The sequence below is a fragment of the Gekko japonicus genome, unplaced genomic scaffold (assembly GCF_001447785.1).
Source record: "Gekko japonicus isolate JY-2015 unplaced genomic scaffold, Gekko_japonicus_V1.1 scaffold23, whole genome shotgun sequence".
Taxonomy (NCBI): Eukaryota; Metazoa; Chordata; class Lepidosauria; order Squamata; family Gekkonidae; genus Gekko; species Gekko japonicus.
This window is the reverse complement of record NW_015163094.1, coordinates 3189906-3214905: the sequence shown is the minus strand read 5'-3', so window position 1 is coordinate 3214905 and position 25000 is coordinate 3189906. Positions and strand designations below refer to the sequence as shown.

The window sequence follows — 25000 nt, the reverse complement described above, 5'->3', positions numbered from 1 at the left end:
AGCTACAGTCTTCCAATCTGCCTGGGTGAAACAAGTAAATAAAGCCCATATTTCAAGCTTGATTTACTCTGATACCTACTGTGAAAGATTATGACTCTTTAGGGAAATAAAGACAGGGTCAGGGAATTAGTGTACATAATGGTCATTTTGATAATGGGCCAACAGATGCAACTGGAAACATACTGTACACAATTAAGCATAATGCACTAATGACAGGTTAGAATTTTTATCGCCTCTTTGCGATCAAGCAGCAAATCCATGTTTAGCAGTAATAAAGAGTTTATTGGCGCTAAAGCCAAAAGATTTTCTGACATAAGAAAGATCTTTTTCATTCATAAGAAGAGTATTAAGCCCTTTATTTGACTCCTGTACAAAAGTTATGTGAAGTGGTTATCAGATATTTCTTAGGAAAAGTCAAATATAGGGAAGCATGTGTATGTATATGCATGTATGTAATTTATGCACACATAATTTATGAACATATATAAACATACATGCACACCATTTGGCTTCAAAGATTTTTATTCTTTTCTTTTTTTCTTACTGTTTCTTCAGTAACAACAATATAACACTACTGTGTGGTTTCAATTTCTTCAACCTTTATGTTTTGTATTCCATTAGAAAAACCTGTTGGATGATAGTTGCTATTTTTAAAATAATATCTGTGGCAAGGTTCATATTTCTTGGATCAATTAAAATGAAGCAATATTCACTCATAAAGAATTAAACTGGTATCACCCAGTCTTTAACAAACCGTAGAAAGTGAATTGAGTTAGTTCATTATAAAGATGTTTACTTGGTACTGTAGCATATTTACACTTGCTATATATATTTACTCCTTTAAAAATCATGTTTGCTGTTAAGTGCAAAGAGATGGAATCGCACCCATTTTTTGGGGGGAGGGGGGCAGGACACTGTTCAGATAGGGTGCATGTACTTTCTCCATTCCATTTTACTGTGTATACATCTTGGGATATACGTACAGTCCTGGTATACCATGACACATCGTTGTTCTGTAGGTTGATAAGTGTGTGTGCAATGGCCCTTCAGTACACTACAGCTTTCCATAATATGCTTTGGATTCAATCCTAAATGTATTTTCTTCCAAGTCCCATTGATTTTATGGGGATTTGTTCCCAGATGTGTTTAGCATCTTGGCATAAACTTTTAAAAACAAATTGGTTTTAATGAAACTCATCCAAAGCCAATAATAGAGTTTTGCAGCATTAAATGCTTGCTTTTACACTTATGGCGTACAGAGCTTTAAAAAAACAACACTTAATACACTTTTAACAATTATTAATTTCACGCTTTAAAAAGTTTTTTTTTAAAGCAAGTAACCAAGTGAAAAAGGTAAGGAGGGAACAGTGAGAGGAATCATTCAGATAGCAATAAGTCCCCTGTAGATTGTTACATGTATAAGGCTTAAGCTCAGGCACATTTGCAGATGAACTGCTTTTACTAGCTTCTCTGCGACATGACATTTGTTCAGAAGATTAGCCAGGTTGTAATGTGTAGCATAATTGCACTGTGTGGATGTCCCAGAAGTGAAAACCTAATTGCTTGACAGGACTATAACTTTGTGGTATGCTCTCACCTTGTTAGGTCCTTTTCTGATGCAGTTCAAATGAAGTCTGGCCGCAGGTGTGCCTAATTTACCTCGCAACAGAACGTGTTGAATTTAATTGCACAGTGGTTGTTAGGAAAAATTGGTGGGTGGAATATCAAGTGACTCAGTGTACACTGATGGCAGATGGGCGTTAAGAGGCATTGTGAGCTAAATGTATAGGTGAGTTGAGTTAATAGAAGATGTAATTTTGATTTCAAAATAATGAATACTTGTTGTAGATAATACAGTTTAATTAAGAAGATATCTGTCATTACTTTAGCAGTAGAAAGTAAGTTCAAAGGAAAAGTAAGGAATGCTGACTTTCCAAAATGAAAGCAATTTTTATAAAATAAATGTAAATGCAAGATTAGCAGAAAGGCTTCTTTTCTAATTGGTTTATGTTGCATCCTGGCCTTACCTGTGTGCACCAGTTCTCATCAAGAGCATACCCATGGAACTCTCTCCATTTTTTGTCCAGTTTCCCCCCTCAATATCTGTCAACCACCAGTAAAGGATGTAAATGCCAGTGAACCTGAGCCTTCCTTAGTTCTGAATACCCCATTCAAACAACAGTACATAGCCCCTTTTGTTCCCTGGACCAATGTGATATTTTTCTTTCTGAACATTCTGTGATATTACAGCAGTTCAACTAATAGCTGGGAAGCTAACAGCCAGACCAGTGTCCCAGTCTTCTGCTGTCCCAGTCTATAATATTTTCCCTCTCCTCTTTGGCCACATCACACATCATAGCTTCAGCCATGACTAGAGATGTGAAATTTCCAAAAAAAATATATTTTTTTGAAGCCATGCAAATACTCAGGTTTTTTCCAAGTTAAACACAACAAAATAAACTATTTGTTGAGGAAACTGAGATATATGCAGTATTTCCTTACTTTACATGCTAATTTTTGAGTGCTTCAATGACATAGTTGTGATACAGCCATAATCAATGGCTAGGAAGGTCTCACCATTTCTGTAGTAAGCCTACAAAAGTTCTATTTCCTGCAACTTTTTTCCCTTCGTTTCCTTAAGCCTGGATCCACCCCAATCCTATATAAAGCCTGGAATGGTAACTCCAGCTTTTAGAGCAAAACAGGCATATAGGTGAAACCCTTATTTTCTCTGCCACTTATTTCCCTTTAGCCCTCCAAAGGATGTTTATATCAAAAATTGCTTTTGATTTCATAGGACATCCAGGAAACTGACATGTGGTACAGGGTTATCCACCACTTGTGTGCCCTCTTTTCTGTAAAAATTCCCAACCTTCCTGCAGACAGACCCCCTGCTTTCTCACTTTAGCTGGAGCAGACTTGGGATCAAACAGTTGGGGCTGTGATTCACATATGGTTTAGGTATCAAAGGGTTAAGTTCAGTGTAGATGAGTGGAACTCTATAACATTTTTGGACAGGTGGACGGTATGCATCCTCTGTGCCTGAAATGGAGAACAACGCTGATACTGAATTTTGACAAATCCTTAACAGTCATTCATCATTGATCACAATCCCTCTCCTTTCCCTTGATTTCTGCCAGCAGTAGTAGCCTCTTCGTAATTCTCCCCCAGGAACTCATGCATGGTGTACTGCTTCAGGAGTATCTATCTCTGCCCTTTCCATTAGGTATGTGGCTAAGCACCAGCACTCTATTTTGTTTTTACATATCCTTGAACCCAGTCTTGTAATCTGTCATAGGACAAGTAGCAAAGTACTATGGGGCAGTCTGCCATTGCATATCTCCTGTGTATCATGTGTTCATTCTATTATCAATGACTCGTAGTAAATTGAGCCCACTGGGAAGCAGAATCACACACGTCCACATGCACTTGGCATAGTACTGGTCAATACGAGGAACTGCTCCTCCTTTACTGTTATAGAAATAGTAGTAGGGAGAGATATCAGGGCAGAAAAGTAGCATAATGAATAAGCAATCACTTCCTCAGTCTTTATTTCCAGCACTGATTGAACCTATGAGCTTCTAAGCAACAAATTCTTAAATGTTGTATTACCCCCATAGCTTTATTTCTGTTGACATATGGCCAGACTCCACCATTCTGTCCCCAGCACACAACACAACTGCATTGGTTGCCAGTTGACTTCCAGATTCGCTTCAAGGTGTTAGTAATAACCTTTAAAGCCTTACACAGCCTGGGATCCACATATCTGAGGGACTGCCTCTTCCCATATATGGCCCGAAGAGTGTTACTCTCTATGGACCAACATCTCCTGGTTGTCCCTGGCCCGAAGGATGTCCGTCTTGCCTCAACCAGTGTCAGGGCTTTCTCTGCCCTGGCCCCTGCCTGGTGGAACATGCTCCCAGTTGAGATTAGGGCCCTGCGGAATCTTCTTCAATTCCTCAGGGCCTGTAAGATGGAGCTGTTCCGCCAGGCTTTTGGCTGAGGGAGCGGACATCCCTGTATAGCCTCCCTAAAGTGGTTGTCACCCACCTACCAACCCAAATAATATGCCAAGGAACCTCCCACAAACAGCTGACTTATCAAAATTGTGATTGTATTTTAATGTTTATTATTTAAATTGTTTACATTTTTAATTTTATTGTTTTATGATGTTACCCGCCCTGAGCTTGCTCGCAGGATGGGCGGGCTATAAATACAAATAGTAAATAAATAAATCATAATCCACAATGCATACAGACTTAAAATAGTTGATCTGTAGGGTGCTAGTTATTTCTAAGTGCAAAAGGCTTTGCCTTAGATTAGGGCAGAGGGTTGGGTTAGATAGCATTTACTATTGCTTAGAACTGGTGTAACATACTTCTAAGAATAAGGGGTGGTTTTAGCCAGTCTATTGTCCTTAAGCCCCATCTACAATGCAGGAGTAACTTACTGGTCTACTTTATAGGGTTGTTGCATTACCTGAGATAATGCATCTGAAGTACTTTAAGCATTATAAAGAACTACATCATTATTCACACTGAACAGAAATGTCCACATTTTCTAGATAAAGCCTCAACCCACAAATTGAGCATGATAACAAAGCCATATTTGTAGACTCCTACAAAAGAAAAGAAAACATCCTTGCAGGAATTCCCTGAATCAGTGCTTTTTACTAACCAAAGAAATGGATCAGATTGAACCAGGACTTAGCACTGAAACCTGTTTGAATACCATGATTCAATCATAGAAATATGATATCGTTTTTTTTACCACCGGTCTCCAGATTCTGGGAGGGGGGGGGGGGGGGGGGGGGGGACCAGACTGAACAGATAGGGAAGTAATACAAAAGAAAAGAGTCCATCTTCCTCTTGCAACAATTGCAGATGCAGTATCTATTCCATTCTCAAGTCCCATGTTAAAATCCAAACCAGTTCATACAATTACCTCTTAAATAATGGATTACTCACAAAATAGACAGACAGGTTTGATTGCCAGTCCTAGTATAGGCAGGCTCCCTTCTGTTCAGGACAGAATGTGGGCAAAAACATGCAGAGGTCTAAGAAAAAGGGAGAAGACTCCAGAGGCAAGCAACGACCACTAGAAAAGGAGGCAGGTTCTGAGAGCCAGTCAGCAGAAGTGGCCTTCAGGAATTCCATCTACCTACATGCAAGGCAACAGCTGCCTCTTGCAAGACCACATCTGCCTTATTGCTCTTTGAAATATAATCCATTGGGAGGCAGACCCCAGCAGCTCAATAGTGATTTGTCAGGGTTGTCTCCTTTCAGCCTTCTAATGAAAGCTATATGGAGGGAGAGCACTGGATACGTTGATCACTAAGCTTCTAAGGATTCAAGGCTACAAAGAATCTTATATTCTAATATTCAAATTTTAGGATACTTAAATCTGGTGACTGAAGCTGTGAATGGGCAAGACAGATATTTCTACAAACCTGAAGATGGTCCCAGGTTTGCAGGAAAATGTGAAATAATTTTTTTTTGGGGGGGGGGGGTGTCAAAAAATCTGAAAACAATTAAAGAGCCAAAGGCTTTCATGGCCAGAGTTTATTAGTTGTTGTAGATTTTCCGGGCTGTATGGCCGTGGTCTTGACATTGTACTACCTGTCATTTCACCAGCGGCTGTGACTGGCATCCTCAGAGGCGTAGCACAGAAAGATGGAGTACAACAACAACAACAACAACAACAATAATACATTCGATTTATTGATCGCTTTTCCCACACACCTGTGGGCTCAGAGCAATTTACAGTTACTCTTTGACAATTGGACTAACAATATTCGTGGGAGATAGGGAAGACAACATACAGCATTTTTAATTACACACACATTGCAGCTAGCCAGGGCTTCATCTGCGGGCTGGATCAGTCGTGTTCCGATGGCATGTATTCTTGTCGGCTGGCTGATGACGTCAGGGCTTCTTGATGTCGTGCTGCCACACTGCCACCGCCTGGCTGACTTGCTCCACTGCAGGGATGCCGAAACAGATCTTTCAGCTTTTGATCTTGCCGCACCACAGAAATCACACTCGGCAGCTAACACCTTCCCGAAGGGAGTGGTGTGCCCACCCCCTTACGGGTGGTCCCCAATTTATCTACTTGCCGAAGCTTTCGAATCGCTGGGTAGACGATGAGCTAGGACAAGGCTTAGTTGCTCACACCAGCACGGGGCTAGAACTGACAAAGCTTGACAGTTCAGATGTTATAGTTAAGCATTTTCCTGTGTTACACCTCTGAGGATGCAAGTCACAGCTGCTGGCGAAATGTCAGGTACTACAATGCCAAGACCACAGTCATACAGCCCAGAAAATCTACAACAACTAATTAAAGGAGCACCTGTAGTGTTACAGTGGATTGCCTCAGTGGCTTTTACTAGGCAACCACAGTATTCCAAGCTGGGTTTTTATGAGTAAAAAGGCAGGGGGAGAGGTCAGGGTCCTTTCTGGACCTATTTTGGCCTTTGAGGGAAGACTCATTTGGCCAGGCCTGGCTAGGGTTGCCAGCTTCAGGTTGGGAAAATCCTGGAGACTTTGTGGTGGAGTCTGAGGAAGACAGGGTTGGGGAGGGAAGGGATCTCAGCTGAATATAATGTCAGAGAGTCCACCCTCTAAAGCAGTAATTTTCTCCAGGGGGTCAGATCTCTGTCATCTGGAATTCAGTTGCAATTCTGGGAGATCGCTAGTTCCCACCTGGAGGCTGGCAACCCTAGGCCTGAAAGCAACATCTGAGTAACTTGATACCACCCAATTTGCATGACTCAGTTAGGCCAGGCAGCCACCCTATGAAAGTGATGTGCTTATAGCCGTTAGAGCTTCAAAGTAAAGTCTGGGAGACCCAGGTTTAAATCCCCATCTTGCTGTGGAAGCTCACTGGGTGATTTCGAGCCAGTCACATACTTGTAGCCTAACTTACCTCATCGGGTTGTTTTGTGAATAAAAGGGAGGAGAGGAGAATAATGTAAGCTGCTTTGGTCCCTGCTGCGGAGAAAGATGGGTTTTAATGAAATAAATAATATAGCTGAAGATGAGAGGCAGATAAAAGGAAGATTGGTGAATGGCTGAGAAGGAAAGAGGGAGGCAAGGGAAGGGGAGAGGATATGGTAGTTGCCATGGGGTAGGAAAGATGAAATAGTATGGGGATGGGGATGGGGATGGAGGATGTTAGATATGAGACTCGAGGCAGCAGGTGAACAGTGATAACAGCTTTATTTGAACACGAAGTCAGAAGAACCAGAACAAGACAAACTATGGAGCAACAGGCTCCTTTTTAAACTGTCTGGGCTTGGCAAGCCACGCCCACACATCAGATAAGGTCCAATCAAATACCGTACATAAAGACCAATCACTTTGCTTCCCTCCAGAACTACCTTTGTTCTGATAGGTCGTTTCACGATACCTTGGTCACTCAAGCTCAATACCTTCATACATTATATTACATACACAACAGAGGAGAAAGTGAGGTGCCACCTTACAAGTCTTTGAGGGTTCCCTACCATGCAAGTGCACCTGGCCCAGTAGCTGGCACCACACCACTGGGCCACAGTTTTCCCTTGTCCCAAATTCGGAAGCTGCAGCTAGTGCAAAATGCAGCAGCCAGACTGCTGATGGGTCCCTCTATGCAAGAGCACATCCGGCCTGTGCTGAAAGTTTTTCGCTGGCTGCCAGTAGCATACCGGATTCGCTTCAAGGTGCTGGTTTTGACCTTTAAAGCCCTATATGGTTGGGGACCTGCCGACCTAAGGGACCGCCTTTCCCCATACATCCCCCAGAAAGCACTGAGGTCAGGGCTGCAAAATCGCCTGACTCTCCCTGGCCCGAAAGATGTCAGACTGGCCGTCACCAGAGCTAGGGCCTTCTCAGTGGCAGCTCCACACTGGCGGAATGAGCTCCTGGAAGACATCAGTTCCGCAGGGCCTGTAAAACAGAGCTCTTCCACCAGGCTTTCAATTAGGAGCCGCCATTGATGAATAAGCACTAAGAACACCTATGGATGCTGGCCTGGTTACACTGGATTACTGTACAGCAACCACCATCTATACTGATCTGCATTTTACTTGTATATTGTTTTATGTAGAATTTTATTGTATTGCTGTTATGCACTGGTTTATTGTAGTTTCACTTGTTGTACGCCATCTTGAGCCTGCTTGTGCAGGCAGGGCGGGATATAAATCAAAAATAAATAAATAAATAAATAGGCAGAGGTGGCTGGGATGGGGGGCAGGAAGCTTAAGACAGAGGGGCAGATAAAGGTAGGTTGGCTGTTGGGTGGAAGGATATGGGATTGCTAATTCTTAAATGCTTAAATATTTGAGGGAGATTTGGAGTCTGGGAAGGGTCTGGTTTGAGGAGGGTAGAGACCTCAAAGGGGTCTAATGCCAGAGTCCTCCCTCCAAAGCAGCCATTTCCTCCAGAGAAACTAGAGTTGCCAACCCTTAGGTGGGGGCTGGAGAGTAACTGGAATTACAACTACTCTCCCCTGGAGAAAATGGCTGCTTTGGAGGATGGACTCAATGGCATTATTACCCTGCTGAGGTCTCTTCCCTCCCCAAACCTTGCCCTCCCAAGGCTCCACCCCCAAACCTTCAGAAATCTCCCATCCTGAACTTGGCAACCCTAAGGGGAAATTGATCTCTGTAACTGGGAAATCTGTTGTGATTCTAGGATCTTCCTTGTATTGTAAGGATTATCAAGGTGTTTTGAACACTTAAACTGGATATATAAATGCTGTTATTCTTTTTTTTTTTTTTAAAAAAATCAGCATTAGTATCAAACTCTACAAATCTCCCTTCCACTCAGTTAATTAGACACAAAATGATTTCAGAGGTCCAGCTATTCTGCTTTTCTATACCACCAGATCTTTAATTAGGAATACCAACTGCCTGGAGGAAAAAACTACCCTGTCCCTTTAATAGAGGGTTGATGGGATGTTATCTACTGGGTGATATTATTTGCCTCCATTCCATAGAAGTAAATCACCAGCTTCCTATTTCTACACCTGAAGCCTTTGTTAAAGGGACAGGACACTTTTCTCCAGATCTTCTGGCAGTTATGGCCTTTGGCCTCACATAATAAAATCCTACCTACCTACCTACCTACCTACCTACCTACCTACCTACCAGATCTTACTGGCAACCAAATTACACTTGGGGTGAATTATCTACTCCTATTGTATTTCACAGAAATAACAGAATGCAGAGAAAAGTAGCTCTGTGACCTTAGGACATTTTCACTAGTGCATATCACCTGTATAATAAATAATGTCTCCAAAGTAGAACCAGTTACTGTTGTGTATTCACTCCATCTAAACCTATGTTAAGCTTGAGACCTCAGCCAGATTCTAAGCTGAAACAACACCATTGGCTGAAGCGTGTTATGTAACCAATGAAATGTAAGAGTCTGTGCTGGAGGGAAGACAAATGGTTGGATGTTATCTTTACAATGTGATTGGATGTTAACTATAAGAGGGCGTGGCTACCCCAGCCCGGGAGAGTTTAGAAGGAGCTGCGCTCCACTGTTGTTGTGTGGTGTGTCATCAGATGTTGTGTGATTTTGGAAGTTCTCGTTCTTTAATAAAGCTGAATCACTTATTACTTACTTCGTTGTTGAGTTGCATACTTAACAGTTACCATTTACAATTTTCTTTCTATAAACAAAGAAGAATACAAGGTAGAAAAACAATCCCAGAAATCTATGCATTTTGCTATTTGGGTAGTATATGTTGTGGTTTAAATACTATATTTTAACTTAATCTGCTGTTTTAATATATATATTTATATAACCTGTAAGCTGCCCTGAGCCTGCCCAGGTGGGGAGGGTGGGATATAAATAAATAAATAAAATATTTTTCATATTAGCCCATGTATTGGGGTAGGAAAAGTGCTCTGCAACCTTCCCTCCCAAAACACTTGTTCAGGAAAGTCTACGGGGTACTCTGGAAAGATATAGTCCTTCATGACAAAGTAATGACCCTTCCTGATAAATATATATCTCACATCAGAGGTATGTTCATAGGGTAGAAGATAGGTACAAAAATGTTAGGAATTATAAATTTTTTATATTTTAAATGTTCTTAGATATTTTACTTTAAAATCTAATATCTTCAGTTCAAAGCATAGTTTTTGTTTTTTTAAATAATTGCAGTTTGGCCTGGGGTAGTGTATACTCCAAAGGAAGTATGTGTAATTTTAGAAATAATGTTGTTAGAGAGTTAATTCATGTTCCATAAAATGATATTTTTCTGTGCCCTTTCCCCCTCCACAACAATGATTCAGGGAGGCAAAAGGTGATTGGCTAGTGCTGCTCCTGGCAAATCTAAGAAATAGTGGGCAGGCAAGAACTTATGCTATTGAAATTAAACACAGTGTCATGGGGGGGGGGACAAACTCAAAGGAGGAGATATTTTGAAATCTGAATCTGCAAGGAGAGAGAAACTAAAAGCCTGGAATTGAAGGCTTTGGGTATGGGAATATAGGTTGTGATTTATGCTTTGATACCGCTCTAAAAACATTAGCCCCAGTTATGGAATGGCCATTTTTCTGTTTGCATCCATCATTCCCTCTTGCATGCATGGATTCCACACACTGGACTCCCAGGTGCTGTAAGAATGAATATGTTTGATGGGCTTCTTCTTGATTGCGGGTGAGGTTTTGCCCTACTGTCATTTTAAAGCAAACATTTATATATTTATACATACTCTTCTTTTCTCAGCAATAATGACCTGAAGCTGCTTTTATTGTTCTCCTGTCCTCAGTTTTAGTAGCAATAAACATTTGGCTTCCAAACAGCAAAGGAGTCTACTCTGTCAGATCCTTGAAATGGAATCTACACAGTGGCATCTGCACACTAGGTGCAAATTACTCTCTGATCCTACAAGACTAAGGATTCTCAATGTTTTGGTTCTTATTGTCTAAAATTACTGGATAGACAAAATTGTGTGTGTAAAATGACTACCTGGAAAGTATTTAAGCACATGTTATACAAATAATGGGATGAAGCAAAGAACTGAGCTGCTATTTCTACATTCAGTGGAAATGGTGTATAGTAGCTCTTTCACAAAGATAGCTTTTGCTAGGATTCATGCTTCAGGCTGCACATAGTAACATTGAGATTCTTCGCAACTCTGTGGATTTAAAATCTTTCTTCTTAGTTCGTAACTGCTTGGAAAAACATTTAAATCACCTTAGGGTGTTTTTCAGATTACAAATACAGTATCATGTTGTAGAATTATACCATGAAGTGGAAGAGCTAGTTTCTAGTCCAGTAGCACCTTAGAGACCAACAAGTTTTTTGGGATCTAGAGTCATAGTTTCCTTTGTCAGATATGGGAAGTTTCCTTTATCAGATACCAGAAAGTAGAGATACACATTTTCTGTGTAGTATGCTTCTGTTTTGTATTCAAGCTTATCCTGGTTGAGCTGAAGATATATTATTTAAATATATTTAGAATCCCACCTGAGCCACAAAATAAAAATAGTAATTGGATACAAGATAGATTTTAAAAACATGCCTGGTTTCTTTTAAAGAACTCAGCATAATTTTTTTTCTGTTCACAAAAGCAGAGAAAGTGGACAGAGAGAACTTTTTCTTCCCTCTCCAAAATACTAGAACTCAGGGGCATCCAATAAAGTTGATGGTCAGTAGAGTCAGAATGGACAAAAGGAAATACTTTTTAACATAATATTTTTATTTTTTAAATTTTAATTTATACCCCGCCCTCCCCGCCAAGGCAGGGAGTGATTAAAATGTGTAATTTGCTGCTGGAGGATGTAGTGATGGCTGCAGGCATAGCTTTAAAAGGGGATTGGTCAGATTCATTGAAAAGTCTATCAGGGGCTAGTAACCATGGTAGCTAAAGGGAACCTCCACATTCAGAGGCAGTAAACCAGTATCGGGGTTCACATCAGGAGAAGGCCTCATCCTCTAAGCCCTGTTGTTGTACCTTCAGAGTAATTGCTTGGCCACTGTGTGAGACAGGATGCTGGACTAGACTAGTCTGATCCAGCAGGGATCTTCTTATTGACCTCACATAATAATGTCCAAATGTTCAGCTCATATTTCTTGCATACTTTATTTTGAAAATGAAAAATTGAAGGCAGATACTCAGATTCTTTTTATCCCCCCTTTGTACCAACTCTGTACCCAAACGGGATTTTAAAGAATTCCTGATATTCACGGACAAGGGATAGGATTGATCAGGAGAAAAAGACTGAAGAAAAAAATTAGGCCACATTGGTGCCTGCCTATGTGGTAGATGCACAGGAGCACTATACTTGAACCTTGTTCCATGGTGAAGGAATGGGTAGTGTTATTCAGGTTATTATAGTTGAATATTGACAGAGGGAACAGAGACTTTGAAGCCTGTAGTCATTACTAATATGAACCAATTGTTTACTTGGTCATTATTGACACTCCATGAAGGTATGGGCATTATTAATTCATCCCTTTCTCCTCATTCTCTCCTTTATTGCTGCCCAATAATGGAAGCTTGTTGGTGCAATATGTGTCCAGGCAACAGTTGCCAAAGGTCCTTTGCTTTCTTCTGTAGATAGTGATACCTTTCTATGTGGATGTTACTTGTCCTATCGCTGTGAGTAATCCATAAAGTGGGGGCATGGAACACAGGGTTCCTTACAGAAAAGAGTGGGCAGCTTTCAGTTTCTGTATTGCAGCCTGTAACCCCTTACAGTGAAGGCTCCTCACATCTATGACCCCATAGTTTCAAGGGCAGGATACTGGAAGTTGTGCTTACCTAGCTGCCAGCATGATTGCATGCAATTATAGTAGGAGGCTAACTCCAATGACATACAGCACCTATGAGATCTCTTTAGAAATATTCACATGAGTGTGAAGATGTCATAAGGTTTTAAGTACGAAATCACGGACATCCCCAGAAACAAACCTATGAACATGATCTTGAATCAAAATTGGATTCATTGCTGATCTGACCTGGATAGCCCAGGCAAGCTCATTGCCCCCTGAGCCGGAAATAATGAGACAGACAACTGTTTGGAATTCAAACGAGGGCCACTTTATTAACAATTTATTTTGCATAATAAATCAACAGCAAGGGAACTAAGTGGGAGCAGAACAGGCCAGGCAAGTGTCACTCCAGCCAACCTCCTTGCCTAGATGTATGGGCAAGTCACTAGCCCCAGTCTAGGGCCAAGTCTCTGGCCCGCGACCGGCAGCCCAGCGCACAGGTCACCTCCCAGGAGCAACTACCCCTGAAGCCCTACAGCCTCAGGGAGGAGCTTACCCAAGAGGCTCCCTGAGGTGGTCACCATTCCCAGCCCTAAGCCCTACAGCCCTGGGGCCGTTCCTGATGACCCCCTGGTTCCTAACCGGAACTTGCTGAAAGTGATTACCGGTTCTGCGTTCTTTCCCACCCTACTCTGCCACAGGCAAGGCCAAGCCTCTGCTTTGGCCACCGCGGCCACCTAATAGCCCAAGGCTGCCCTAATCCCTCGCTGTAATTCCTCCAGGAATATGTCGTTGCCCTTGTTTGACAAATGTATGCCATCATCCCTGTATAGGTCAAGCTTGACCCGAATACCTGGCTGAGGGAGAAACCGACCCAAACCCACCTCCATTGCCTTCTCCATATGTCTGCTCACCTTCTTCCAGGCCCTGTCCAAACCCCGGGGGTCCCCAGGGCCACATCAGACACAACGCGGCAAGATTGCTGACCACACAATCTGCGTACCTAGCCACCTAGCTTTAATGGTGGCAAGGTCAGCCTTGGCCTGAATTGCCAATGCTATGCCCTTCAGCAGGCCCAGGTTGTTACCCCCAAGGTGGATAACCAAGACCTGTGGGGGCAGCCCCTGCCGTTCCCCAAACAACAAAAGGAGGAGTCTGGGCCATCTCAAGCCTCTCCTCCCTAACCACTCTGCCCCCTCACTGAGGCCAGGCTGTGATCCCACAGGGGTCCTCCTGGTGCGATGGGCAGCCCAGAAGATCATACGGTGGCCACAAACCAGAACGTCGTGCCTCGCCAGCCTGCTGACAACACCTGTAATGAGAGTTTTGTCAACATCCAAACTCAAAACTTGTTCTTTCGAGCATAACTCTTATACGCGCGGGAACACCAACGGCCGATCGGCCGAATATCAGTGGGAGAATACCCCATGTCTGCTGTGGTGGATGCTGCCCCAATCCTGAAGGAGTGGGTTCCAAAACGAAAGGCCCCCAAACCCAGCTCCTTCGGTGCCTTCTGGGTTAGCGACCCGAACTGAAACTTGGTAAGAGGGGAACCATCTCTATGACGAAATAAAATGCCAACCTCTGTCCCCTTCCATGCAAGGTAATGCCGCAGTGCCCATACCGGGCATAGCTCCTGATCAGAGCACTGACCAAGCTCCTTTCCCCCACTGGTCGGTCTTGGAATGCTGAATCAACACTCTAACCTTGTCTACCGACATGGTAATGTCACTTAAAGCAAAGGTCCTCACAGAAGTATCCTGACGTGATGCACCCACTAATTCACTAATGCGCAGTGCCCCAAAAAAGGCTAATAACGAAACCGCATGAAAAAGAGCGGTCTCATACATGTCAGCGCAGATGTTTGGCCATAGGGCCCAAAGGCCTTTAAGAATTGCTGGGGACAATGGTTCCCTGGTGTCCACTGCAGGACCGCTCTCTCGGAACCAACCGTCCAGTGTCTTCCTAACTCTGAAATCTCCCATATAATCAGCAAAACCTGATGCTTTACTGGCATATGCCAAGGAAGACAGCTGACCCTTGATGGTCCTTACAGCCAAACCTCTCTTTTTAGAATACACAAAAAATTGAATTAATTGAGGCACTGGAATGTGCCAAACCTGAGGTAGGCCCACTGACTGCCTAAAGTCAGTGAAGTCACGACTGGCCCTCCTGTAGGATTTCCTAGTTGATGGAGCTAAAGTTAGTCCAATTTCCCTGTCAGACTCAGCCCTCCAATCCCCCCAAAACTCATGGGCATCCTTACCGGGGACTGATCTGCTTCCGGGGCCAGCCGACGGAACCTCTCGATCTGTTTTCGGGAGAGAGCGTCAGCGACCCTGTTATTAGCCCCTGGTACATGCCGTGCTTTAAAAAAATGTTTTTGAGGCAGATTAAAGTGAAGGCCCTAACCAATGTCATGACCTGAGCTGACCTAGAGGTCATTGAATTAATAACTTGGACCGTGCCAAGATTGTCACACCAGCAAAATCTGCTGTCCACAGCCCCACTGCTACCATAATCGGGAAGAATTCCAGAAAGGTTAGGTCTTTGACCCAACCTGCCCGGAACCACTCCCATGGCCAGTCCTCAGCACACCAATGGCCTCTAAAATAAACTCCAAACCCAGAAGAGCCTACAGCATCGGAAGCTACCTGAAGCTCCGCCTCAACTAAGAGATCCTCCCGCCAGAAAGAAACCCCATTGAAGGATTCCAAGAAATCTTGCCAGACTAAGAGGTCCTACCTAATTCCCTTTGTGATCCTGGTCCTATGGTGAGGCAGGGACAAGCCCACCATGGCATCACAAAGGCGACGCACAAATGGCCTGCCGGGAGCAACCACTTTGCAAGCAAAGTTCAGATGACCCGCAAGCCTCTGGAGCTCCAGCAAAGTTATTTTTCTGAGCTTAGTAGCTTGTCCAATTAACTTTTTCAAATCCTGGATCTTATCTCAGGGCAAGCAGGACAACTGACTTCTGGTATCCAATTCAATCCCTAAGTACGTCAGTACCTTGGTGGGCCCCTCCGTCTTTTCATGGGCCAACGGGACTCCAAGCTCCCTGGCCAAAGATGTAAAGGAGTCCAACAAGAACTGACAGTGCCCAGTATCCATGCCTTCCACAAACAGGAAATCATCTAAGTAGTGCGTGGTACTGGTCAGCCCCGTCCTAAAACGCAGGGCCCACTTTAAAAACGTACTAAACTTCTCAAAAACTGCACATGAAATGGAGCACCCCATAGGAAGAGCCTGATCCCTGTAAAACCTGTTCTCAAACGTGAAACCTAACAATTCAAAGTCCCCAGGGTGAACAGGGAGAAGACGGAATGCGGATTTTATATCACATTTGGCAAGGTCTGCATCCACCCCACAGCTGCGCACAACTTGCATAGCCTGGTCGAATGATATGTACCTGATTGAACAAAGCTCATCAGGTATCACATCACTGACTGATCCTCCCCGAGGGTAGGACAGGTGGTGGATGAGCCTAAACTCACCTGGGGCTTTTTTGGGGACCACCCCTAAAGGTGACACCCTCAAATTGGCACACGGTGAAGCCACAAAGGGGCCCAACACCCTGCCCTCCGTGTATTCCTTGGAATTTTTTTGCCTCACTTCACTACCTCTTCCATTCCCCTAACGGATTTTAGGTTAGGAGCCCAGAATGGCCTCCTGTCCCCCTGGTAGGGTATTCTAAAACCAAACGTAAACCCTTCTAACAAATACTTACCCACCCGTAACAGGCAGGCCAACATATGAATCTTAATGGGACTAGGACCCTTTGTCCCCAGCCCCTTGTTGACCTCCGCCACCGAAATTACGCTTCCCACCCCTGCTGCCCGACTTAGATCTTAGCCTGGGGCAACTAGAGAGTGGATGGGGGCCCACACACAGCGGGCACTCATGCCGAAAGGAACACACCTTCCTACTGCATGTGCCCTGTGAAGTAAACTCCCAACAAAGTGGGCGCCTTTGGGGTGCCTGCCCGCTGGGACCTCAGGCCAAACTTGGACACTGCAGCCTATGCACCACATGTCTGCTGTCTGAATGGTCCCCAGCTGCAGGCCGTGCTGCCGCCATAGCTTCAAGCCACAGGTGGGAATGAATCCGATCCCACCTCCAGGTCAGATTCATGGTGGCCCACATTCTGAAGCCTTCATCATACTCCAGCCATGCCATTCCCATAAAGCGAGTATACGCCTTATAAATAATGTCCATATACTTCAGCATGGGGGAGGCCCTCCAAGGCTGCTGGTGTACGATGACCGCTGTATAAATAAGGAACCCCGGATACCAGTTGGCCCACATCCTGTTGGCCCTCCGCTTCTTCAAGCGCTCTTTTTCGCGCTCATCTAAATCCTCCTTATCTTTCTTATCAAGTTCCCTAAAAAGGAGGGTGAAGACATCGACAAAATCCCCTTTAAGTATCTTGTCACGTGTCGCTGTAGACAGATGGTCACCTAATGGAAGCTCCAGCTCGCCACTAGGCAAGGATTTAGCTGGCACGTGCTCGTACTGCTGCCCAGCACAGCACGTGCAGCCATGTTGCGGGCCCCACCACCACTGTGATGAATGTGACCAGCATTCTCCTGAGTGACCTCTGCAGCTAGACGACTGAGAAGATAAAGGCCCAGCGCCACCATGGTCCCCTGACCCCCAGGGCCACTTCTTGGCCTCTTCACCCTCCTTACCATCCTTATAGACCTTATAGACCTCCAGCTGCCTTCCACCATCATCAGCCTTGTCCACTTGCTGACCGCTGCATTGCTGATCACCTGATGTCCTCTGGCTGTCCTCCATCATGGCCAAACACACCAGAATCTTCGCCTGAAAAGCAGAAGGAGCCTTGGATTTTGCTTTTTTAGTGACCTCAGTTGCAGTAGGTGGCGGGGCGTGCTTCCCCCTTTGCTTCTCCAAGGCATCTAGGCGTGCCAGGATAGCAGCATTAATGGGATCGTCCTCTTCATCAGATGATTCAGGCCTCGCCGGCTCAAGGTTAGGCCTTTTAGGAGCCAGTTGTCTGCCCTTGGCCCAGCTCTTGCCTTTTCCAGACTCCATGCTGTCTATGAATGGCAAAGTCACCTATGCCTATGCTAAAGTATCGAGAAACCTTATGCTTCAGAAAGAGGGCTATACGGTGATTCGCCACTAGAGTGCACCCAAGTAAGCACTGGCTGGCTACAAAATTCCACAGCCTTTATATTACTCTAGTCGCCCAGCAATAGCCACCAGGGGGCAAATCCAAGAGCCTGCTAAAATCACCTGTTTAAAACTCCAACTGCCCAGCAACAGCCACAAGGGGGAACAATAGGGCCTATCTAAGTTAGCAGAATGAACCCCCAATTCAAATCTGGCCTCCATATGGAGCTACTATTCACTACAGCCCACTCCCCACTAAACCACTACACCGGGCCTTTTCCACACAGGCCAGAGTAACCCTGCAAATAAAAAGGGGTAGGGCCCAAGTTGAGGGGGTGTGGGCACCAGCCCTACGCCTACCTATGCGGCCCTGCAACCCAAGTAACCCTGCCAATGCAGCCCTATTGGGCTATTGTGAAGGGGAAGGGCCCGAGCTGGGGGGGGATGGGCACCAGCCCAATGCTTATCTATGCGGCCCTGGAACCGTGTCCAAGGGCCACAGGAGCTCTCCGCTGCTGGAACAAACGCTACTGCCAAAGCCCTCGACCGCTGCCCAGATCCCAGGCCGAACGCCGCTTCAGACAGTCGCTCCCGAGCTGCTGACGCTCTGCTCGGGCCGCCGCCCCCTTCACTCACGCCAATGTCACCTCTGAGATCGCGTTCCAGGCCAGCAAAGGCCTCTTCACGCCGATCCCCCCAATGTGTCCGGATGTCAACCACATTCGAGCATGAGGCGCAACTGACAAGGAGGGGAACGGGGCCGAGCCTATAAAGGCTGGCCCTGCCCCCTTGGCGCCGAGACACGCTGTGTCTCAGCGCAGCTGTCTGTCCATTTGCTCCTGGCAGCAAAATGCCCGTGTGCTCAATCGGCTTTGCCGATAGCGCACGAGCCTCAATCTTCTCAGATCTTGAAACCTAAGCAGGGCCGACCCTGGCAACTACATGGAAGGGAGACCTCCAAGGAGTACCAGGGCTAGGACACAGAGGCAGGCTATAGTAAGCCACCTCTCTGAAATGTCCGAACCCTACTAGGGGTCGCCAGAAGTCAACCATGACTTCCAGGTGTCTGTGCACACACACACACACACACACAAAATACATTGTTCATAAATTTGCCCTTAGAAAAATTAGATAACCTGAAGAACCCTAAAATGAAAGATATTAGTCAGTGTTCATTTGAGAAAATTAAATTTAGCAACCTATGCAGTTATGCTTAAATGCCACAGTTTGGCTGCAGTCACACACACTAAATAATCCACTTTCAATGCACTTTCCAACTGGATCTTGCCAGTTCACACAGTAAAATCTGGTTGGAAAGTACACTGAAAGTGGACTGAAAGTGGATTATTTAGTGTGTGTGACTGCAGCTTTTGTGACATAATTTGTGATCTTCTGAGGTTCTAAGCATTGAGAAGCTGAAACATATATTGGTTTTCAAAGAGGTTCTGTCCACCTTTTGCTATACAGTATTCATTTTATTGAAACATACTGGAAGCTGAAACAAATGAAGGCAGTGGACCAGCTATGTGGGCTGCCTTCTTCTTAGGGTTTAGCCATTTCAGTGACTACATAGCTCTGTTTCTCTAGCTTTATACTTTAAAATAGGCATCCCCATATAAGTAGACCCAGTCTCATCCTTGCTGAAATCATTCTCCCACCCTTGCACCCCCCCTGCCCTTTTTGTATATGGAGTTGGGGGGGGAGTATTTAATCACAATATGTAGGGGAATTATATTGTGTAGGTCCATTATAATGCTTATTTGCTCTCAGGCACAAAACATATTTTTTAAAAATCTGCTGATTCTTCATTTGATGGCATTATCTACTCTTTGTAGTAGGTAATATTTTTCTGAACTGCATTGCATCATATGATACAAACTATCATCAAGATTAGTAAATGAAAAAAGTTCAAGGGTATGTTGCTATGGGTACTGTCTTCAGTTTATAGAAGTGATCTCTTTTTTACAGTAAGAAAATAGTCTGTTCTTAGAAACCCATCATGTGTAATTGTTCATACAGAATATGTTAAATACTTAAATCTATTCTGTATTTTTACTTCCCTAACAAATTTTAATTTTGTATTTTCATAGATTTTTTCTAAAGTTTTTCCTCAAGTGCAATCAAAACTGTTTGAAGAATGCAGGCAACCCACGAGATATGCGAAGATTCCAGGTACAGATTTCAAAAAGTGTAAAGACTACATGCACAAGACTTGTAAGGATTTGCAGAGAAATCAGTTATGCACTTAATTTAAGCAGAATTTAGTTTCTTTCCAAATAAATACTTTCCAAATTTAGTTATATTACCAGTTATTCACAGCTTACAGAGGTCAGGGCTCCAAACCTTCCAAAACTCTCAGTAAGAAAGCAGGTGCTCCTGTATCTCTCCTTCCCACTCATATATTTCAGTTCTTTTTCTGAGAAAGGCAGACTGTCTGAGAAAGAATGCCCCAGAAGGAATGCCTCCCCTGAACATGTGCATAGATTCCAAATTTTGTATCCAAAGGAAAGAGTAGCACCTGCTTCCCTATTGAGAAATCTGAAATGTTAAAAACTCTGGCCTGCACAGATGTAATTTCCACATGTGTAGCTGCACAGAAGACCACATGAGAACATGAAAACTCCTACTGGTAATGTTGTTTTCTTCAAAATTGTCCCTGTGTCAATAAGAAGTTGTGCTCTACAGAAACTTTAGTGTTGGTGATAGGAAAAGAATAGATTTTCTTGCAGTTTGGAATGTTCTTTATGGTTTTCTTAATGTAAAATGTGCAATAAATTTTAAAATTCAATTTTAAAAACCAAAGTTATTTGTTAAACTTCACGTTATAGTTTTAAAAATATGCTGTGATGACCTAGAGCTTCAAAAGAACAATTTCTACGTTTGCGGATAATCATAGTTTCAACTGATTGGGAATTATTACAGGAAAATATAACATTTTAAATTAGCAATTAGGTAATGAATTGGTCCTGAAAATAAAAAAAAGTTTGGGTTAAGTGTTTCATCAGAGCATGTAACATAGATCTCTCCACATAGCTATCCCAATCCAGAGAAGACAGCCAACCTATAGTAAATACTTGTGTATCTAAGGGGGAAAAATCCCTTCAGAACAATTCCACCAAGTGTCCATTTTTCATGTATCTCAGTTTCACGTGGCATTGATAATATTGATCCATCTGAACAGAGCATAAGGTCAAACCCGGAATGAGTGGAAATGTCCCCCTTGTCTCACCAGCGACTAAATGAAGCATCAGTCATGAATGATCTTGTGGTCGGCAATGGAGCCAGGAGTCACTAGAAAGACTTCCATGAGTTTGCTTAGCTAATCTGCCTCCTTCTCTGAAGGTTTAAGTAGATTTAACTGTATGTCAGGCCTTGAACAATATGTTAAACTTGTTTTACTATCTCAGCACTTTTCTTAGGTGCATTGCAGGAATGAGCCAATAAAACAAAGGAGAGAGAACATATGTACTTTTGCTGAACTACAGTATTTTCTCTTTGTGACTACTGACCTATATATAAGTGATGAACAAAAGAACAGTGTTGCATATTTTAAATATAAGTTTACCTGTCCCTTTTAAAAAATGGCTTAGCAGTGGGGGGTGGGGGGGAATCCACCATATTTGCTTAGAATCACACATCACATGCTTTACATAATTACTTTTCAGATGATCCAAGAGAGGAGAAATGAGCAGAGTGTGGGGAAGAGTATGATCATAGCAGCAAGGTTCACCTCCAACAAATGCACATTTATTGAGAAATAACGCATGGGGGTCTGCATGTTCAGCTCTCTCCCATGACAGGAAACTGTGTTTTCAGGGATATACAGATGTTTTCAGGGATATACCTTAATGCACATACACATTCCAATGAATGCAAATAAGTAGGATGTGACACATGGTGCATAACATGCCCTCCGCCCATGCATATCAATTCTGCCGGCTTTTAACATCTGAAAAGGCCTATTGCCTATGGGTAATTTTTCTGATAGCCTGAACCTAAATATATTGTATATGTTTAAAAATGGAGGTCTCAGTCCCCTGTAAAACTGATTCAGGTGAAAATCACCTAATCTAGTAATGTGGCTATGGAGAAAAGAATAAGGAATGCTGGAGGTAAAGTCCAGCTTTACAAATCTCCTAAAATGGATATCCTGGAGAAGAAATACAGTCTGACTCTTCAGAGAAAACAGTGTGGGCTGCAAAGTCACAGACTTCTAGAGAAACACCCTCAGGCTTTTCTCAAGGGGGACACAGATGGCTGCCTCAGAGGAGGCTGAATATACAGGAGAAGGTGCTGTAATAGCTGATTGCTAATTACAACATGTGGAAAAAAACAGGATCAAAGGTGATCTAAAACACAGAAAATAGAAAATAATTTACATCTGGTGCCTTGGACATCCTGTTCTCAAAAAGGGGGAAGGATCTTGCAGCTTCATGTATTGTAGGAGTTGCTTTTTTCTCAATATTTTCATTTTTCTCAGATATTAAAAGCATCACCATTTTAATAATATGTTGAAGCACTATTTGTCTCTACTTTTAAAGTAAAAATGAAATGTTAGAACTATTGTTCCATTTGGGAGAAGGAAAAAATTGAAACCCAATCAAGAGGGACAGCGCAAGAACAGTTAAAATAAAGTTGGAGCTTCTGTCTGATCCATTACAAATAATTTTATAAATCTGGCTGCTGGATCTTGCCATGTGTATGTATGGGTGTTCTTACAAAAACAAACATAGGCCCTGTTCATACGAGGCGTTTTGGGCCGGGAGTGGGACGGAACGAGGGCGGAGCGAACGGGCGCGATCCCATGGCAACATCTGGGAATCGTTGCCTGCCCGTCCCCGATCCGTCCCTACCGCCAAAAACCCGCACTAAAAAAGAACCACCTACCTAGGTGGTTCTTTCGAGTAGAGCGCCTCAAGCCGGGCCGTGGGATAGGCCGGCGCATGCGCAGTTCGGCAGCCTCCCCCTCCCATCCGACTCCTCCTCCCCGGCATCTGATCGTGCCAGGGAGTGCCACGCCACGGCCCAGGGGATCCATGGGATCCCCGCCGCGGCGTCTCAACTTTGGTGCGGCTTTTAAAAGCCGCACTTTCCCCTGTGTTTTCCCTGCCGTGTGGCAGGGGCCATAGTCTATAAAAGTACTTTAGACTGAGATAAAATAGGCAAAGTCTTTTTCTTTCCTATTCATTGGGGGTTTTGTAGCAGCATATTCAGGATGAGTTCTGCTGTTTTTGGAGAGTAGATGTTTTTAACGGTAACAATATACATTTTTGTATACATTTGTTTTACTCTTTAAAATGAGAAGAAGAGGGAAGCCAAATTGTCTGTTTATGTCATGTATTCTTTGGCCAGACTCTAAGCATGGACACAAGATTTCTAAAAAATATATATTTTTATACTTATACCAATTTCCAATAACCTTTATTGGCATAACATTATTTTTAGACTTATACCCCCTCCTCTCTCCTGGGTCACAGGGCTTGGGGTGGCTCATAACATCAATGAAATGGTCTGGCTTTCACACAAAAATAAAGAAGGACGTTCCTGTGAAATACCAGAGTCATTCAACATTCAGATGAACCTGAGAACATATACTTTTCATAGATTGAAAACACTTTCACAGTTTATTGCTCTTTTCAGATATAAAAAGGTTCATTATTAGACATTAAATGTAGTTGTGAAAGTGACCAAGAGATCATTTCTGAATGGAAAGAAGAGGATTACATGTAGTTTTCTTATTTATTAAGCAAGGTATTTCCTCCACCACCCCCGCAATGACTTGGAGTTCTCACAATTCTTCATTTGAAGACAGTCTCAAGTGTACAAATTTTAATTGGATAAACTATCTAATCAATATATCAACAGATCAATCAAAACAGTAGCTTTTAAAATGAGTGGCTAGAGGGGTGTTTCTGAAACTAATGGCTAGAAGAATATTTTCTCTGAATTGAATTCATTTGTTAGCATAATAGGAGATTAAACTCTAATTAGTGCAGCAGATGCGGAGGGAGGAAAAAGTTGTGAACGGAAAAATCTCTGATAGCCAAAAAATAAATGAATGACATCTATGAATAAATGTACCTACATGGTTTCAGTTTGTCTTTTAAAAGAAGGCTTTTTGCAGGAGCAGCTCGTACTCCACACTCTTTGAATCTACATGCTTCAAAAAGGAAATGTTTCTTTTCTTTTTTTCTCCTTTCCCAGGTTGTTGTATCAACAACGGTCAATGTGGATGGCCACGTTTTGGCTGTCTCAGACAACATGTTTGTACACAACAACTCCAAACATGGAAGGCGGGCTCGCCGCCTTGACCCCTCAGAAGGTACGGCCCCTTCTTATCTGGAAAATGGTAGGCACACATTTACATGTCTTTTTTATTTGCAATGCTTTTTTGCACCATATTTTATGTTAGTACACTACTACATTTACTTTTTACATGTTTTCTTCCCCCTTTTTCATCCCATTAAAATACAATACATTACCTTTCTGACTGCACATCAAAGAGAAGGCCCTCCATCCTGCATTTGCTTCTGACTTAAATTTCCTTTCTTAAGTGCTTAACAGTTTGTGGCGTACAACCCACTGTCTCATTCTTTTCTGATTGTTTGCTTACAGCTTTTCCTTGCTGTTTCAGTTTTATTTTATTTTATTTTGGCTTGTCACAATTCTCAATCCAGAAATACATTCTCAAATTATGTATGCAAGTTTAAGTGGATGCTAAGTAACATAACCAAACCTGTGAAGCATTTACTGAGATATACTTCCTAACGCTGGCCCCTACTGTGACAGACTAAGATGTTACAAAAGTCTTGAAAGAGGGGGAAATGTTCTTCTATAAGAAGGTAGTGTATAAAGGGAAAAATAGTTAAAATTCTCCAAATTTAGAAATATCAGGTACATCACAGATCACCATACTCTGCAGGTTTGCATCTATATACAGATAAAGACACTCTCCTACTTAGGTTTGTTTACCTAAGGCTTGAATCCCCAAGAGCTACATATGAAAAAGAACCACAGAAGTTCTACAGTTCTGTGTGTTTATTAACAGGCACATCCTTCTCAATTCAACACTGTTTGAAAATGTATTTTCTTTATACTGAAATATAAATGAAGAGTACCTATTAAAAGAGAACTTTGATGTGGGAACTACTC

At 43.1% G+C, this 25000-nt stretch overlaps 1 protein-coding gene across 6 annotated transcripts in view; it reads left to right on the top strand.

Annotated features, from left to right (window-relative positions):
* Positions 1–25000, top strand: part of EBF3 (early B-cell factor 3) — a 219751-nt gene that overhangs the window by 119313 nt on the left and 75438 nt on the right. For 4 of the 6 annotated variants that reach the window (XM_015406548.1, XM_015406552.1, XM_015406550.1 and 1 more), the window contains exons 7-8: positions 19939–20020; positions 24053–24197. In XM_015406548.1, coding sequence (XP_015262034.1) covers positions 19939–20020; positions 24053–24197 — 227 coding nt within the window. The remainder of the gene's footprint in view (positions 1–19938; positions 20021–24052; positions 24198–25000) is intronic. The other 2 variants (XM_015406551.1, XM_015406549.1) reach the window with 1 other exon arrangement.